At 35.2% G+C, this 20,126-nt stretch overlaps 1 protein-coding gene across 1 annotated transcript; it reads right to left on the bottom strand.

Annotated features, from left to right (window-relative positions):
• Positions 1–9,140: 9,140 nt before the first annotated feature.
• LOC112015903 (probable pectate lyase 5) lies at positions 9,141–11,028 on the bottom strand. The gene is made up of 4 exons (XM_024048362.2): positions 10,836–11,028; positions 9,981–10,721; positions 9,723–9,861; positions 9,141–9,597 (listed from the first exon to the last, which is right to left on the bottom strand). Exons 1-4 carry the CDS (start codon positions 10,940–10,942, stop codon positions 9,376–9,378), a joined length of 1,209 nt encoding a protein of 402 aa, XP_023904130.1. The 5' UTR covers positions 10,943–11,028; the 3' UTR covers positions 9,141–9,375.
• Between the last annotated feature and the right edge of the window lie 9,098 nt (positions 11,029–20,126).

The following is a 20,126-nucleotide window of genomic DNA, read 5'->3' as shown; positions in this document are numbered from 1 at the left end:
CTTCAACTGACATTCAATTCAGCTATTCCATCTCAATTCCCTACTAATATTTTAGGTAATCCTTATTGGATTATGCCAAATTTGTCTCATTCAATTTTTTTTGCACATGTTTATAGGCATGCTTATTAATCTGAGGATTGAATCATTGACACTAAGGCTACTGATCATATGATTCATTCTATAACTTAACTCATAACCATCACTTTGTTGTTCATTCTTGTGTATATTTCCCAAATGGGGAACAAGCTATAGTGATACGCATAGGCATTGCTCAAATATGTTCAAGTTTAATCTTGACTAGTGTTTTATGTGATCCGTCTTTTAGCTTTAACCTCATCTCTGTTAGTCTACTTATCAAGTCTTATTTTTGTTGCCTCATATTCCTTGGTAATTGTTTTTTTTTTTTTTCTAGGACCTTACTCATTGAAGCACGATTGGTCTGGGTAAATAATGCAGAGGTCTTTACCTATTGCAAGATTCATCTTCTTCCATTACTTTAGTTGCCCATTTTGATCACTCAACATCTTCAGAATTGTGGCATTGTCGTTTAGGACACCCTTCTTATTCCAAGTTAGTTTTACTCAATAAAATTGTACTTTATGTTTTTTCAAGTAAACCACATTGCAATGATGTATGTCATTTTTCATAGTAGAAGAGACTTTCTTTTTCTTCTAGTACTCATGTTTCTAAGGCTCGTTTTGAACTTGTACATTGTGACCTCTGGGGTCCCTTTTTTATTGCTACTATCAAAGGTTTCAAATATTTTCTAATTCTTGTGGATGAGTACTCTAAGTGTACTTGGGTACACTTGCTTAAACATAAATTTGAAACTCAAGATTTGATTCCACAATTTACTTGTATGGTTGATATCGAATTTAACATGAAAGTTAAATGTCTAAGAAGTGATAATAGTACATAATTTTTCTTAAAAGATATTTTTAAAGCTATGGGTATTAAACATTAGTTGTCATGTGTTGATACTCAACAAAATCCTATTGTTGATACAAAGCATCAACACATCCTGAATGTTGCCATGGCTTTGAAATTTCTATCTCAAGTACCATTATCCTTATGGGATGATTGTATTCTCACTACTGTGTATCTCATCAATAGAACTCCCTCTAAGTCTTTAGGTAATAAGAGTTCATATGAACTTATTTTCAATCATTCACCATCTTATTCACATTTAAGGTGTTTTGGTTGTTTGTGTTTCATTTCAACCTTATCACATAATAGACACAAGTTTGAACCAAAGGCCAGGAAATTTGTGTTTCTAGGTTATCCCTATGGAATCAAAGATTATAAGGTTTCAGACCTTGAATCCAACTCTATTCATGTATCTAGAGATATAATCTTTTATGAGCATATCTTTCCTTTTGTTAAATCTTCTCATCCTTATGTTCTTGATATTTCTCCCTCAATATCGCTTGACACTTTTGTTTTCCCAAATTGTGTTTTTGACATACCTGATTCTTTTTATACTTCTTATTCATTGACCATTCGCTCAACTGATTCTTTTTCACCAGGTCCTATAATTTCCACTTTCATCGCATAATTAGATTCTATGCAGAATTAGATTGTACTATAGAAACTAGCTCTTTTATTATCTTTATTCCTTCTCCAGCCATTCCTATTTCTTCACCACCTCTTCCTTTTAATCTTCTTGTCCTGAGAAAATCTTCTAGACCTCATCACCCTCCAGCCTATCTTAAAAAATATTATTATAATTCAGTTAGTTTCAAACCTGCTTCTGGTCTCCCTTATGACATATTAGATGGCTTGAGCTATTTTCATCTTGGGACTACTTTCCATTCCTTTGTTATGACTGTCATTGCTACTCCATTAGAACCTACTTCTTTCACCAAGCAGTTAAATCTTCTGATTGGAGGGCAGCCATGGACAAAGAGATAGTTGCTTTGGAGTTAAACAACAGTTGGACACTTCTTTACCTCCTAATAAATTTCTCATAGGTTGCAAATGGGTATATCGAGTTAAGTATAATTTAGTTGGGACAATAGAGAGGTATAAGGCTAGACTTATAGCCAAAGGTTATACATAATAGGAAGTGGCCAAATTTGTTTCAGTTAGAATAGTCTTGGCTCTAGTTGTTGTGAAATGGGTTTTTGCATTGAATGGATGTAAATAATGCCTTTTTACATGGAGATTTGGATGAGAAAGTTTATATGTGTTTACCACCTAGCTTTCACAGGAAGGGGGAGAACTTGGTATGAAAATTGAAAAAAAGCTTGTATGTTTTAAAACAAGCATCTAGGAAATGGTTTGAAAAGTTTTCCACAACCATTTGGAGATGGGTTTTATACAATATAAATCTGATTATTCACACTTTACTCACACACAAGGATCTTCAATCACTATTCTCTTGGTATATATGGATGATATCTCGTTGACTTGAAACAATGTTGCTTGTGTTAACAATATGAAGAAGCTTCTTGATAAAAGGTTTGGTTTGAAGGACCTTGGATCTACTTCTTAGGTCTTAAAGTGGCAAGGAATGATGAAGACACTAGTTTAAATCAATAGAAGTATGCCTTGGAAATTTTAAATGATACACAATTTCTAGGATCCAAGCCTGTCAAGATTTCCATGGAGCAAAACTTGAGGTTGTCAAAGCATGAGGGAAAACTTCTTGCTGATCTTACTTGATAAGGGTAATTTTGGAAGAAGGATAAATTCGTTCATGTATGAGGAAGCTGATGGTCCCAATGAACCTGTCAGCTTTTGTTGTGCATTTAGAGAGACGAAAACAACGATATCATAAGCTGACAACTCCATCTCAATGCCCGATGACGTTTGTGTGAGACGGCGAAATGCCTAGACGAGATAAGAGGTCGACGAAAGGAAGCTGACGGGGAGAAAGAGGCCTATGACGGGTCCAGTGTGGCCTTGCTTGGCCGCCACGAATGTCTATATAAAGAACCATCTTGCGCTCCATGGTTAACCCTAATCAAGAGGATTCTTACAAGGAAAGGATCCTGTAAAATACATGCATTAATGAGGATCTTCCCTACAAGGAAAGATCATTTCTGCCAAGACACAGATGTCAACTCTACGCTACTATAAAAAATCCAAAACTTTCACAAATCAAGGTACGCATAATTTACCTTTGCTTTGGTACTCTAGAGTGTGAAAGTTCTCTAACTTGATCTTCAGAAAGTATTTAATCGGTACCACACCGGTACTTTCTAAGCCGAAAAGGCAGTTTTTTATTCTTTCAAGAACAATTTTTTACTTATGCATGCATCTATCATAATAAGATGAGTTATTCAGATATGACATGTCTATGTATATGCCTTCACGAAACTACATCTATGACTAAAGTCCACAAGTGGACAAGTTCATCTCGTGGAGATGCCTTGAAATTATTAAGTCCATAAGTGGAAGAGTTCATTATTAAATCCACAAGTGGACGAGTTTATTATTAAGTTCGTAAGTGGACAAGTTCATCCCACGGGGATGCCTTGAAATTATTAAGTCCACAAGTGGAAGAGTTTATTATTTAGTCCACAAGTGGACAAGTTCATCCCATGAGGATGCCTTGAAATTATTAAGTTTACAAGTGGACGAGTTCATTATTAAGTCCACAAGTGGACAAGTTTATTATTAAGTCCACAAGTGGACGAGTTCATCCCATACAGATGCTTTGAAATCATTAAGTTCACAAATGGATGAGTTTATTATTAAGTCCACAAGTGGACGAGTTCATTATTAAGTTCACAAGTGGACGAGTTTATCATTAAGTCCACAAGTGGACACGTTCATTATTGGGTCCACAAGTGGACGAGTTCATCCTATAGGGATGCTTTGAAATCAATAAGTCCACAAGTGGATGAGTTTATTATTAGGTCCTCAAACAAGACGAGTTCATTGTTAATTCTATGTGGACGAGTCCACCAAAGTAGACGGGTTCATCCCAGATATCCACCAAGTTGTTTGGGAGACAGGTACATCCTAACGTGTATGCACAGAACCAGACGGACATACACATATCTCAGAATAAAGATCAACACATAGGAAAAATATACTAAAAGTGATGGATGTAAAATAATAAAAATACACCATGAATAAAATGAAGTGTTTATAAACAAGGCCCAAAAACAGAAGGGCACTTAATATTGTCTGAAAATAAGATACAAGAAAAATAAAAATTAAGCTGAAAGGTTCTGGGTGTCTTGAGAAGGAAGGTTTTCGTTGTCTTCAACAAGAGGGTTCTGGGCATCTTGGGCAGGATGGTTCCCGGCGTCCTTAGGAGGAGGATCATTAGTAGATGTAGCCAAGGGAGTGACGAGCCCTTCGATTGTAGGTTGGGCAAGGATCACACCATCATCTTTTGGATCCTGCTCCAACTGAATAGAGTCGTTGGTCTCCTCACTAACGGTGTCGTCACCTACAGGGGTAGTTGGAAGAGGGTCGTCCATGGTGACTTTGGATAAATTCAAGTTTGGGTAGGTGGACCTGGCTTGCTTCAAGCAGTCCTCAAACCCGTCACCATAGTAGACTGCGTAGGCATCAATGAAAGGCTGGGAAGCCTTGAACTTTGTTATGGTGTCAGCCTTGGCTGTCTCAACTTGCCCACAATGGTCGTCAGCTCTGCCTTTAGATTCATTTTTTCGTCTTGCACCTTCTCTCGGAGATAGGCTTCCTCCTTCAGCTTTTCAGTTAAAGCCGTCACCTCCTTGTTAAGCGTATGGAGAGCCCCCTTGTATTGCTCTTGCTTGTTGGTCAAGGTCTCTTTACGCTTACGAAGCCTGCTGATCGCCCCTTCCCAAGTGACACTCCTATCTTGAAGCGCCTTCATACGCACAAGTGCCTAAAAACAAGAGAACCGTTAGCTAGTGAATGAACAACAGTAAAAGAAAGTTTGAAAAAAGCAAAGAAAAGGGAGACATACGCTAGAAAGGTCAAAAAGACCCGACGCTCCCAACTCTTCTGTCCTCTGCTCGGCACAAGGATCCAAGTCCGTGTCCTTGATGATTGACTCAACCATCTCAATGGCATGTTCCTTATGCATGAGAAGATGACAGACGATTCCCTGAGTGACGGGACCAGTTGCTGTCATTAAACCCTTGCCAGCTCTATGGCTAGGTTTGGGAGGTGACGACTTCTTTAGTTTATCACCTGCAGGGAGGGCCGGTCCTTTCTGAGTAGATGGTTGTCCTTCTCCTCACTCTTTTCCTTAGACTACCCTTTAATGACGCCTTTGGGAGTTGGCGAGGAGGCCCCTTCTTTCTCCTTTTTCTTGTGCGTCGCAGTTGATGCCTTTATTAAAGCCCTTTGCTTAGCTGCCTCCATTTCTGCAAAAGGTAAAAGACGAACGTTATGCAAACAGGCATAAGTATGAAGTAGACGGAAGGAAAGAACTAAGATGAAAGAACTTACGTCGACGAGAATAAGCGTTCTGTCTACAAGCTGCAGGCGTTGACTTAGAACCACTGCAGTAGGCATGCAACATGTCAAGGGTGATCAAGTTCTTGCACTTCCGCTTGTCCAAGGGGATCTTGAGCACCCGACGGATGAAAGCCTCCTGCTCGTCAGTTATGCACGGATGAATGCTAGTTGAAGAAGAAAAAAAAGCAGATGACGTTAGACACTTGAACAAATAAATAAAGAAAAAATGAAAATGTAGACGGTACTAGACCTGAATACTTGACAATACCCTAAGTATTGTCAAAACCATAAGGCATCGTCACCCACTCTTCCTAACGGCACCCAGTCTGTCCATTGAACAAAAAAGTATCTGCCTTACCAATTTCTATTGGAGTTGGGCATGTCAAACACTAGCCTAAGTGTTTTCTTCCTCGCTGCAAATTGGTACATCCCCTGAGACGAGGAGATATGTTGGGGTCTGTAACACCAAAAGAACTCGTCCAATGTCAGTTGACTGTTCCCCCCACTAAGATGAACCTAAAGGATCTCAGCCCCTATGAATATCCTTCAAGCATTTGGGGTGATTTGACTGACAGAAAACCCAATGAAAATGGCCAACTAACGGTGTAGCGCCATTCGAGGCAATCTCAATCCTATCGCGAATATGGCATCATACATGTTGACATCCGCGATCTTCCCAGAATAGCACTTTTCATACTTTCCAGGCAGACGGATTGGAATGTTATCAGGAATTTGGTAACAGTCCCTTAAGTTGTTAAAAATTTTGGTCGTCAATGTCAGCTTAAAGTCATTAATAGTCCATATCGCGGGAAGAATAAAGTGACGGGTATGACCATTCACTGGGCTTCCTGAACTTCCTTCCATAGAAGCTCCCTCGTCACTCTCATCCTCATCCTCATCATCTTCTCCCTCAAGATCCTCCTTATTCTCTCCTTCACCCTCATCATACTCATCCTTATCTCCCTTCTCTTTCTTCTACTTCATAGTCTTCCTCCTCGTCGATAGGAGAGTGGGCAGACGGGTCCCTCTTTAATGACTAGGACAAGCCCTCCTCGGGCCCATGACTTGACTGGAAGACTTCGTCGTAGCCTGCTCCCTCACGGACCGACGATGACTGCTTACTTGTCGCTTCACTATCTCCTGACATCTATTCACCTACAAGAGATGGAGGTATTCTAAGAACCTAGTTAATGGGTCTCTCTAGAGAAGTAATGACCAACTAGAAAAACGGAAGTAGAAAAAGAATGAAAAAGAGGACTTACAAGGTTAATAGACGAGTCTGTAGAGGTGATGGGATCAGCAAGTAGATGGTGGCAAAGATGATGGAATGACAGCTCTCTCTGGGTTTGCAAAGATGAAATACGGAAAAATGAGAGAAGGAGATGAGATATTTATAGGATGAAAATACATGGGAAACGAAGTGACGCTTTTGTTTAGAAACGAGGCCAATCAACTTGTGCCACGTGTCCCAGCATTTAATGATAGCTGCTCGGTGAACCATTAATAAACACCTATTTTTTTTTTTGAACAAATAAAAATAACAAAAAATATACAAATCAAACTCCATAACCTGTCAGCTAAAGCCGACAGAGCCATGGAGTGGGGGCAGCTGATAAGGGTAATTTTGGAAGAAGGATAAACTCGTTCACGTATGAGGAAATCGACAGTCCCAATGAACCCGTTAGCTTTTATTGTGCATTTAGAGAGATGAAAACAACGATATCATAAGCTGACGACTCCATCTCAACGGCCGACGACGTCTGTATGAGACGATGAAACACCTAGACAGGATAAGAGGCTGACAGAAGGAAGCTGATAGGGAGAAAAAGGCCTATGACGGTCCAGCGTGGCCTTGCTTGGCCTCCACAAATGTGTATATAAGGAAACATCTTGCACTCCACGGTTAACCCTAATCAAGAGGATTCTTACAATGAAAGGATCTTGCAAAATATGCGTATTAATGAGGATCTTCCCTACAAGGAAAGACCTTCTTTGCCAAGAAACGAATGTCAGTTACGCTACTATAAAAACTCCAAAACCCTCACAAATCAAAGTATGCATAATTTACCCCAACTCTGACACTCTAGAGTTGTGAAAGTTCTCTAACTTGACCTTCGGAGGGTATTTGGCTGGTACCACACTGGTACTCTCTACAAGATTTTCTTTGTTTTTGTTTCACAAGTGTTGTTTGGAGCACTGTGTGACTTACTGATGATTTTTGGCATCATCATTATTTAATACAAAAGGTTGATTGAGAAACTTTTGAATCTAACCTTGACTAGACCGGATATTGCATATGCAGTACATAGGCTTATCCAATTCCTATCAGAACCAAGAGAGCCTCACATGTTACCTGTTAATAGGGTCCTTCAATATATCAATGTTTCACCTAGAAAAAGGAATTTTCTTTACTAGTAATTTAGATTTGCACATAAAGCCCTTTTGTGATGTTGACTGGGTTGGTTGTCTAGACATTAGGAGGTTTTTAATAGGTTATGGTGTATTTTTGGGAGAAACTTTGGTTTCTTAAAGATCAAAAAAGTAAGTTGTTGTCTCTAAGTCATCAACTGAAGCTGAATACAAGGCCACAGGTAGTGTGGCTTGTGAAATTACTTGGGTGTTGCAGTTGCTCAAAGATTTGAAGATACAATATCCCAAACATGCTATGTTGTTTTGTGATAACTAGGTTGCATTACATATTGCAGCCAACCCTGTTTTCCATGAAAGAGCTGGAAGTTCAGCTTTTACTAGACTTTCTGGAAAATTGGGCTTGATAGATATCTTCATTCCAAAACCTTCAAAGACTTGTTCATTAGTTCAAATCCCAAAACCTGAGGTTTAGGACTTGAGGAAGAGTGTTGAAGCTGCATCAAAAAAGAAAGTAAAGCAAGCAGCTGAAACGGGATCGTTTTGTAAGAAGAAAGCTAAAACACCAAATGGTGTTGATGTCATTCACTTTAATGAAGGTAGTAACAAGCAGATGAAAACGACACCGGATTACTTTGCCAAAAAAAAAAAATGATGAAGTAAAAGAAACGATTGCATTTTGTTTAATGATGACACGAAACCAACACATGTGAAGTTGTAAACCAAAATCGGTTATAAAGGACAGCTGTCAGTTTCCTATTAGACAAGTCTTAAAATATTGTTAGTGGAGTTAGTTAATATGTTTTGTTACTTTCTTTCTTTGGTTTTGTAATTGCTCTATTATAGTATATAAAAACCAGAGCAGATATTTATTTGGCACGCTCTCTCATTTTCATTTTAATTCAATAAGAAAATACCTTTATATTTAGAGAGTTTTTCATTTTAATAAACCATTCACAATAACATGTTCACCGTTGTGAAAAATATTGTATACCTAAACTTAGTCAAAAGAATACTAGGAAATAAATAATGCCGGGCAACAATATCTAAACAAAGGCGTGGGTGCTCTTGCAGAGCTGCTAAGCTAGTCCCAAAAGAAATGTCCATTAATTGAGCACCAATTAACATCCATCTGTAGCTGAACCCAATCCTACTAGTCATCCCATGTGAGGGAAAACCTATGTGGGACCAATGAGAGAGAGAGAGAGGGAGAGTTTTTATTTTATTTTATTTTATTTTATGTATAGGGACTCATTTAATTGAACCACCATTACACTACACTTTTGTTCTCGTTTTTTCAACCCCAATATCCCCCATCAAAATTCTGTTGAATCACAAAATAGTGGGTCTCATAGGAAAAGTTTAGATTCAATCCAAGAAAATAAAAAGAGGCTTAGATTAATTGCAATCCTCAAAATTTAATGTACGATATATATATATATATATATAAAAGTCAATATACACAATCTTGAATCTTGATCCTTGTAATTACCATTGGCATTGTTCTTTTCCCTCCATATCTAGCCATTTTACCCTCATTGAGCATTTCATCTTTTATTACTAGCCAACTTTAGTCTCTTCAACTCAATTAAGAGACATTCATCAACAACGCGAGCCCTTCTTGCACTTAAGTATACCAGCTCCGGCTGTGATAGTACTCACAAGAGAAGATGGTCTTGCACTCAAGCTAGATGCCTTGGCGTAGCTAGAAGACGCTCCGGCCCCAGAAGGCGTGAAGAAAGCACCATTCCCCATCAAATCTCCTTCGGACCTCCAATTCCATTTCTTCCACTCGCTTTGTGGTGCATCTTCATGTTTAGTAACCTGGTCATGTCACATTCTTGTATAAGTGCTACAAACTCATATCATAGCTAATGGTGCATGATTAAGCTATAATACAACGGAAAAACCATTTCATTAAGTAAGGTTGAAAAACAAAAAATCATTACCTCCTTGTTATAACTGTCATTGGGAGCAAGGAATCTATTCCCTTGGCTATTAATAGTAGGAGCTGCACTGCCACCAATTGCATACATTTCCCAATGAGAGTAGTCATTGTTCACAACATGGAAATAGCCATGTCTACATCTGCAATTATGGGTTAAACAGAGAGCAAATTCAATATGAATCAAAACCATGGCCCTATTGTAGATTTCAATGACCTGATCAGAAAATAAAAACAAGCTCATTTTAGAACTTAATTATACCTTGGCATCCTCTGCACAAGCCCTTCTCCAAAATGATTGAAAGCTATAGTGACTTGCATGAATTTGTCTTGTGTGTATGAGTCACTATGACCCAAGAGCATGACTTTGTTATGGTGGGTCATGTAATTGTTAGAGATGGTGATGGCTGTGGATCCATGAATGGCATCAATTAGCCCATCATGACAATTAGATAAAGAACAATGATCCACCCAAATGTGACTTCCTCCAAAAATCGAAACCCCATCACCGTCCGACATAGTCCTCCATCCATAATGATCAGGCGAGTCCCTCACATAAGCATTCCCACCTTGCTTGCAGTCATGTATATTTAGGCCGTGGATAATAATGTTGGACACAAATTGTATAGTAATGCATGGACCGCCAGCAATGTGCACATTTGCACCACGACCATCAATTGTCTTATATGAATTCACGAGAAGCTCTTCCTTTAGCTTGATCACCATGTCATGTTTGAAAATGATCCATAGTGGTTCATTTTGAATCACAGCATGTCTAAGAGTGCCTATCTTGGGGTTCACTGGATTATCATCACCAGGGTCTGTGACCACATATATTTTACCATCTCTGCCTCCAGTGGCATGCTTACCAAACCCAATTGCACAATCGGCTAGGCGTTGCCGGTTCTTTTCCCAATTCGGATCACACCTCCAGCAATCATCAATTGGATTCCCAGAACCACAAGAGAAATAGCCTAAATCCCTCCTAGAGGCATTGATGTTCCTGCAACCAAAACAACCCAGAAAAAGAAAACAATGTCACACATTAGTACATTACATTATATTATACGATACATTATTATGTATTACTAACTAATCAAAGGTTTAATTGTCCTACTTGTGTACTTCTTGTACTACTAGTTCAGGGTCTTGGATTATTGAAGAGGATATGCAGGTTGGAGCTAGAAGAGCCAAAAGTACCAAAAGAATAAGTGGGATTCCCATTACTATTGTGTATTTTAATATTGATACACAAAGAGAAGAAAGTGGGCAGAGAGCTAACCGTTGTGAGGAAGTTGAGAGAGTTTTAATCTTATATAGGGAATAAAGAGGGTGAATATATTTAAAAAAAAAAAAAAATTCTATATCTATTTTTCTTTTTGTGATTCTTTATAAAATTTTCATTTACCCCAAAAGACAATAAATAAAGAGGTTGTCACAGCCTGATTAAACAAAAGGTTTGGGGCCACCATTCCAATTCCATGATTCATGGTTTTTAACTTTTAAGGGTGTCCAATCCAAAGGTTTGGCCTTCAATCAAACTCTCATTGAGAATTTCTTTCTAGCTTTTACGCTTTTCTTGCCTAAAATTTACTGGAATCTAGTGTCATTAGCATACTATTATATATGTACTATAGGTAAAAACTACTATTGAGCTAGCTATAGTGTCTTAGGATGACATAGACAGGCACTTACATAGTTACATTTCATTTGTGACATTATTTACTCTTTTTGCTATTTTAACTATACACACCGACACTTCGTTGATGAATTTTTAGTGTCGGTGTTGAGCTGAAAATGTTGACAATCCCTATAATTTCTTTCTCCATCACACAAAGCTTCTGTTGCATCTAGTTATGGTCGTTACTCGTTAAGCATTGGCTTCATCTTTCATTTTCCCTTTGATTTATTTCTACATTTAAACCATCTTTCCTTCTCATTGACTAATCTAAGGTTTCAGCTTCCAACCGTTGCAGTTTCCCTCATAATGAGGGGACATTGAAAGCAACTTAAAATACTCCTTAATCACAATTTTGTTCTAAGGTTTAATTTGTTATGTATTCATTGAAAATTGTTCATTTATGTTTGTTACCCTTCTTTCAATTTTCAAAGCTTGTAATAATGAGGTGTATTTGTGACAAGGTTTTATACTATCAGAGTTATTGCTTTCACACAGCCTAGCTATACCTCTGAATGTGGCAGAAATATCATCTTGCTTTCAATTAAAATTGGGATTTTTTTTTTGTGGGGTGGATCAAATTTTCTATAGATTCTTATCTATATCGTGGATCTGATTGATTTATTTGAATATCTTCAATGTTCATGCTCTCTGCCCGGTCACATGTTTCAATCCTATTCATATCATGTGAAGGATAGAAAGACCAACCCTAGTTAACCATTGATAATGAGCAATTATCCCATCTTTTATTACTTTGATCTTTTAATTTTTTTAGTTATAAATAAGAATCACGAACTACTTGATGTGATTTGGTGGGCCATCAAATATCATTACAGATACACATAGATTTTGTTTAAACGAGTTCATTGAGTTGTTTTCTGGATCATTCCAAAAACTATTAAGGATGTAAGAAACACAAATTTGTCCCATTCTCTGTTAGCACCAAAAAATAAAAAAATTTGCCCCATTCACAATACTAAATTGACTATAATCATAAAAAATACATAATTACAAAATCAACTTCAAAATGAAAGTCCAATTATGTATTCTAAAAAATGCAATAAAATATTTTGAGTATAATAATGACAAACTTTCTCCTTCACATAAATATAAATAGTTTCATAAAAAATTTAATGGTAAAACTTATATTTATGTGAGAGAAGGGAACACAATATTATCGTATTCTTATAATATTGTATAATTAGGCCGAGCCTAGTAGTGTAGACTTATCACCAAGAGAGACAATAAAAGTGATTGAATTTATGTTGAATTTGTTAAAGTGAAGCTTTGTTTCATTTTGACAAAGACCCTAGCCCATGGGTTAATGGGCCAAACCTCAATCCACTATAGATGGGTAGCCAACAATATTGTATAATTACTCGATATTCTAGTAATGTTTCAAATTGATTATCCTAATTAACTTGTTTCATCGATTTAGTTTTAACTGCAAGATCAAAACGATGTTTGTTCATGATGGTTGTTTTTAGGGATGGAGTTAGGGGGCAAAAGTATAAACAATTTTGTTGTTGTTGAAACTCCAAATAAGTATTCATTTAGAGAGTTTTTTTTTTTTTTTTTTGGGGGGGGGGGGGGGGGGGGGGGGNTTAATACACATATTATTATATATATATATATATTATTTTTTTTTTGAAAAAACAATACAGACACAGTCATGCGCTTACACTTTTTTTCCCTCTTTTTTTTTTTGATAAGCTTTTTTTTTTCCCTCTTTTTTTTCCCTCTTAAGATCCAAATCCAACCTCTTTTCTTTGTTTGGAATTCAATTTTCATACTAAAAAACAGTCAGTTTGTTACATTATTCGCAATAGTATATTAATTCATAAAGAATGAATGCCATGCAGAAAGCACATGCTCGATAACACTGCACGGGAATTTGAAGCCGGCAAACAAATAAACTGACGTGGATCTTGCTGATTTCTTTACCCTCTTTAGCTTCCACTTGTCAAGCTTGTATCCATTTCTTTTCTTTCTTTCTTTCTTTCTTTTTTTTTTTTTTTTTTTTTTTTTTTTTTGTAATTTTCTCTTAACCTTTTCCTCTTGAAAAAAAAATGTTAGAACTAAAAAAAAAAATTAAAATTTTTTTACTGCAATTCGACAGATGACTAGTTTTGACTCTTTAGTAGTGAGAAAAAAAAAGTATTTGTTTGAGAATAATTTATTTAGTTGAAACTGAAATTTTTTTGATGAAAATACTAATTAAAAATAAAAGTTAGCAAAATAGTATAGTATAATTCATGAATGATATTAAAAGTATAGTGAGAATTATAAATAGTAAAAAAAAAACTGAAAGTGGAAGTAAATTAAAAAATTTAGCTCATCCTAAACACATACTAAATATTGATCTATACTTTCACTATTTTATAACTCCATAAGTTGTAATTGTGGCAAAATTTGTGTAATTTTTTTTAATACGAGCTTATAGAGATCACATGGGAGGTCCGTACTATCCGTGAACAGTGAAGAATTGCTGACATGGCCATCTTTTTCTAGGGAGGCACGTTCTCCCATGTGAGCTTTGTTCCCTTGATTATATTCCTCACTGGGGCCCAAGAATTTGATTTTAAATCTACACCCATAGATTCATTTACCTGGGATTTGTAGCCGTTACTTAGTGGTGTTAGTTGATCAACTTATCCAACTGTGTGGTGGGGTCGTTCTGTGGGGCCTGATAAGAAGAAAAAAGGATAGGTGATTGGAATTACCAATGACTCATCCACTAATCATTGTGTATTTGATGTCATTCCTTTCTCGACCTTTTGGCTAAGATCAAAAGTGTTTGATTGCTTTTTTGGCCAAATAGTAGTATTTTGCTAATGCAATTTTTATTTTTATTTTTATTGAAAAGCTTCTTTCTAACTTTATTTAGTTATGCAGAAATTTTTGAAAATCGAATTTACTAAATATGAATTTGATTTATCTTGAAATTTTTTTCAATTACATTGCATTTTTTTACTATAATATTTGAAATTTGAGTTTGATAAACTCGAGTTTCGCTTGAAATTAAATTCGAGTTTCAAAAAAGGGTTACATAATTAAATAAGTTTGGAAAGAACTTTTTAAGTATATATATACTTTTGAAATTTAAAAAAAAAACATTTTTTAGCCTTGAAAAAACAAAAGACGTGTTTGATGCTGATGGTGTCTAGTTAGGCCATATAAGATGATTTTCAGCCATTGGCTTTTGGAGAGTACATGGGCATGGAACCCATGATGTAATATACAGCATACACCCACTTTTGTGCATTATTAAGTGTGTAGTAGAGGTGGATAAGATTACTACGTAAGGTAATTATTTGGGCTTTGAACTTGCTTTAGCTTATTCTAAATATGCTGCATGTTTTATGGAAAAATATTCCCTTCTTTTCGTTGGTGGTCCCCATCAAATCCACTCATGCTTTAAGAAATAAACTTTATAATTGATATGAAGTAAAAGACTTAATAATTGATATGAAGCCAATTCATTTTTTTATATTAAAAAAAAAACAAAAAATGTTTTGTTTAATTGGAGACACTAGAGTGATAGACTTAAAAAACATGTTGTAAATCAGAAAATTTCAAATGTCAAATTCTATATTATCGATCCATGAGGTTCACAAAATGTCTCTTGGGTAGAAAGCGAAATAATTTGACTAGAAATAATCACTTCCTTATACACAAAAAAAAAAAAAAAAAGAAAAAAAAAAGAAGAAAAATGAAAAAAGAAGAAGTTTGGAGCAACAAACACAAATTTCAATGAGTACTAAACACACACACTTTCAGTTAACTTTATGAACAATAAGGGTGGCGATATAATTTTTAATAAAAATTTATTGAGCTCTTAAAATAAAATTTTGAACCCTGGACCTAAATTTTGTTTAAACCCAACTGATATAAGTTTGAATATGATAATTTAATACTACTTTTACAATATTTTCATAATAATTTAACATTAAAGGTTAAATGACAAGTTGTAACTAATTTTTATTAGGACCCACAACTAACATCACTTTTTCCTACTTTAACAACTTGCTATCTAGGTTTTGTTGTGAAAGAGTTGTGTTAATACCACTACTCTTAAAATAATTATTTTAGAAGAAAGAAAAAAAAAGTTTCAAATTTTTGCTCATTTGTTATTATTATTTTATATTTTTGGGTCTTTGGCTTACTTTTCCATTGACAGTTGAAAAAAGTTGTTTTTCTCTGCATTTTTCTTCTTCATCAACAAAAAAGTACACTACTGTTACAACCAATAGATCTCTATCTATATATGTGATTCTTTCATCATTCTCTCTAGCTATCTTTCTTTTCTTTTCTATGTTTTTTTAGTTTTTCTCTCTATTTGATCATGTTGTTTGATAAATACTAGGGGTGTCAATGTTCGACCTAACCCACGAACACGACACGAACCTAACACAGGTTTTTGCAAGTTAGGATTGGGTCTTAGCGAGTTTGGGTCATGAATAGGTTGACTCGAATGCGATAAGATAAGAAATGTGTCATAAGCTGGTCAATCCACATGACTCGCAATAGACATGTTTGATACACTAATTTATTTGTATCAACCTGAAATGACATATTTAACACAACCCGTTTAACTCATATAATAAATAAATATTCATTTTATTTTAGATTTGTCAAATAACTTTTATATACAATCTATATTTTAAACTTAAAAAGAAAAGTAAACAATTAGAAAAACTTACAAGGAATATAATTAGAAATTGAAATAGGTTGAAGACTTAAAGTGTATGACACTATTTTTGGGATGTAAAAAATAAATTTATTTCTAGATAGATGTTATATTTAATATTAAGCAGGTTGAAATGGGTTGTGTCACATAAGATGTCAATCCATTACAACTCGTTTATTAAACGTGTCAAGTGGGTTGAGTTAGGTTAACCTACCTTATTTACAAGTTGGTTTAGGGTGAAAGATTATAACGCGATTATTAAATGGGTCGAGTTGAGTCATTTAGTCGAATACTCCTACCTCAACATGATACGAACCCAACACACTAACCGAATTGACACCCTTAATAAATACACTATAGATTTCCAAATCCAATAAGTCTTTTAGTACTTGTTCCAATTCCAAGAGACTGACCACATTTATGGTTAAGAAGTCATACACTTCAAAAGTAAAAATTATATTAGTTACTATTTTTTTTTTTAGTTTCACATTTAACATTGGTCCAACTCCAGGAGATTGACTATGTGTATGGTTAGTTATTTAATTATATTTGTTTATGCATTCAATGACAATTGTCTTACCAATATTTATACTAAATTATATTAAGAATATTATTTTAAATTATTGTATAATGTATATCCAACAAGCAATAGTCAGTCTTATAACAAATTAATTAGTTATCCAACAAGCAATAGCTTCTTAACCTCTTATACATTGAATATTGTGCTTTTTGAATGGTGTTTAAATTTTAGAACAAAATTTAGCTATAAAATTAGTTGTAGTCTAAGACTTCAACTTTACTCAATAAAATAAACATAAATTAGTTGTAGTCTAAGACTACAACTTTACTCAATAAAATAAACATTACAGCATATTTTGAATGTCTACCCATTGAATTGCATGTTTTTTACGCTTTTAATACACATGTCAAATTTTGTGTCAATCAGATATTATTTATGTGGGGCTAGAAAGTCAGACAGCCCCAGCCCACTTCGAACTGGGCCCAAAAGCCCACACCGAGGATGTATGTAGGGTCTGAGGATGAAAGTAAGAAGCCTAGTGTCTAAGAAACTGGTCCGAGGACGACTCTGTCCTCGGACATCCGAGACCATAAAAGTGAACAGGCAACACACCATCAAGGGGGATCTTCCTAAATATCCAAAGAGGAAAGAGCAAGTACCACGCGTCGGTAATGGAAGCACGGTGGAGGAGCAAGTCTAGGACGAATTGTCACCTCCACATTAAATGCCCACAACTAATGTCCTAGCCGCATTAATTAGGAAGGGACTCCAGAACAGTGCTGCCTTAATTGCTACAACCCACAGGAAGAATGGGAAGGTGGCTGATGGGACAGGCACTCAAGTAATGGCCTGGTTGCTCAACAAATGTAGGTTTAGGATCAATTGAGAAAGGAGTATATAATGTAAGGAATCCCTCTTGGAAAGAGGGGATGGGAAAAAGAAGAGGAAGATGGTAGCAACTTGTATTCTCCCAGAAGCAATTGTAACCAATCACGAAAGAAGTAATAAGAACTGTAAGCTCCCAAGAGAAAGGCCGAGGAGCATCATTGTTCATTTTTATCTACGTTCGTATTATTTAAATCCACGAGCAACCATGCATGGCTGTTGCATCCCTTACTAGGGCCTAGTTCTTGACCCTGCTCTCTATAAATTCATTGTAGAGCTAGCTGGGCTTGTGTCTACTCTCTCAACACACAGAAAGGCCCGAACCTGGTCCCTACAATTTACTATATAATCTATAAGTTTATATTTTATGTATAATTTTAAACTATAAAAACTTGTAATTTAAATAATTTATTGATAACATAGCTATTGATCTTTAATTTTCTAGAAATTTTGCAAATATGAAGAATATAAGAAAAAGATGTAATCCAATAGTAGATTTATTAAAATTCATCTTCAATAAAAAGATATTGAGTAAGATTGTAGCTTAACGCTACAACTAATTTTGAAACTAAACTTTATCCTAAGTTTTATTACATAAATGGATAAACCTTATAAATTGATGTATCAATTTTGAATGCAAAATAAAAAAGTAATTAAAAAATTTATTTCTTATATTATTAACATGCACAAATTATATTTATTGTCATGTCAATTTGTAAACTTTTTTGTAGTAAAATAGATAGTAATTTTAGTAATTCTCCAACCCTCCCCACCCCCCCCCCCCTCTTAACATGCACAAATTATATTTATTGTCATGTTAATTTGTAAACTTTTTTGTAGTAAAATAGATAGTAATTTTAGTAATTCTCCAAAACCACCCCCCCCCCCCCTTTTCTTTTAACCTGGATCTAATGCCATGCTTCACATTGCCAGTTGAACAAATCAATTATTCTTAACGAAACATTCATTTGATAATCACAAATATTGGTGGAATTTGGATTTTATGAATATATGGCAAATTATTATAGCTCATGATGATGCTTGCATGTTTGGTGCCAATAATCCTGTTTAAGCTAGTGTTACTTTCTTCCTAAGCAATGAGCCTTAAGCATCCAAATGGGTTTATTCCGTTCCATAATCCATGAATCATTCAAACATGCTTTATTTCAATCAAACAATTCCTTTGTATCATTATATCATTTTCTTGCCAAATGCCAATCACTATAAGACACAAGGTCAGTCAAGCAAGTTAATAACACTGTTCTTACCTCTCTGGGTTTTTGTTTTTGGTTTTGTTTTTTAATGATAAAAAAGAAGAAGAAGAAGAAACTAGGGACAGTATTTCTAGCATATGCGATATAGCATATATATCATTGTCACCGACACCGTACCAAAGGTCCAAAACCTTAGCTAGTTACCTTCATTTCATAAATACATGTCCATGTGTATGAAAAGTATATACATATGGGAATGTAGTACTTCGACTGTACCTTTTTACATTTATGATGATCATGTGACTGGCATTATGGAGAGAATTTGTGGCAAAACCAGCTTGTTATTTTCTAAAGAGAGATGAGTGAGACTGCACAACCACCAATTCTCATTCTCATAATGAAGGTTTAAACTTAATAATAATGCACTTATTAATGAACTTTGATAGTGATATATATAATTTTTAATCTTCGCCATCACTACCACCACATGACTATAATTAAGAGCTCAAAACCTTTCTCCTTCAACCAATTATAAAATCTCAATACAATTTCATGCAATATACATCTTTATACATATAAAAGACTTATAACTTGCTTCACGTTACCAAAACTGCATGCAACAGTTGGTAACGGCGTGTGAGTTTAACGAAAAAAAACATATAAAAGACTTAACTATGGGTCATAATATAAATATTTCAATTGTGATAAGTGTTATGTGACTTAGTATTAGTGTCTTGTTCTTCCTTTGAGCATAACTTGCATTCAAATCCTTCCTTCTCAACTTGTTGTAAAAAAAGAAAAGAAAAAAAAGAATCAACCATCCAGATAAGTCTTTTGTTTAAATTTAAAGTGTATACAGAAAATCAGTCAAAATATGATTGGGCATACAAAATGAAGAGTCCTCCATGATTCTGAGGAGTTAATTCTATATTTTCCCCTTCTTGGGCTCGAATTACTAGCAATCTTTCTTCAGAATTTTCAATTTACCAATTGGTGCACATCTTGTAATTAGCTAGGGATGCATTTATTTTGGCCTTAACAAATGGCAAGACAAAGTTTGTTGTGTAGGTGCAACCAATGATTTTAACGGCTTAAAAAGGAAACATGATAATTAACTAGTCATGTGCCCAAGGTTTATGCTTGTCATCTATAACAACTCCCGATTTGATTAGACGGCACAATATCATGATTTCATGACATTCTCTTCTTCCTCTCACTCTTGTCTTTATCAATCATTACTATTAAAATAATGCTGCGTTCACAATAAAAATAATCAATAATGTATAATGTTTGAAGGCGATGCCATATATACCACGGCTCTGAGGGTCAAAAAGACCAGGAAGGTTTTGCTGCTATTGGGACTTGAAGTTGAGTTTTTCACATGGCCTAGTTGGTTTATTCGTTAACATATTCAACAATGT

The sequence above is a fragment of the Quercus suber genome, unplaced genomic scaffold (assembly GCF_002906115.3).
Source record: "Quercus suber isolate HL8 unplaced genomic scaffold, Cork oak 2.0 scaffold_770, whole genome shotgun sequence".
NCBI classification, from domain to species: Eukaryota; Viridiplantae; Streptophyta; class Magnoliopsida; order Fagales; family Fagaceae; genus Quercus; species Quercus suber.
Note: the sequence above shows the minus strand (reverse complement) of the source record. Positions and strands in the feature narration are given on the sequence as shown.

Excerpts from the sequence above, each read along its gene's own strand:
- LOC112015903 (XM_024048362.2), bottom strand. The coding sequence starts at position 10,942 with ATGGGAATCCCACTTATTCTTTTGGTACTTTTGGCTCTTCTAGCTCCA. Across the intron at positions 10,722-10,835 it reads GTAGTACAAGAAGTACACAA|GAACATCAATGCCTCTAGGA; the intron begins GTAGGACAATTA and ends TTTTGGTTGCAG. Across the intron at positions 9,598-9,722 it reads ATGACAGTTATAACAAGGAG|GTTACTAAACATGAAGATGC; the intron begins GTAATGATTTTT and ends TGACATGACCAG.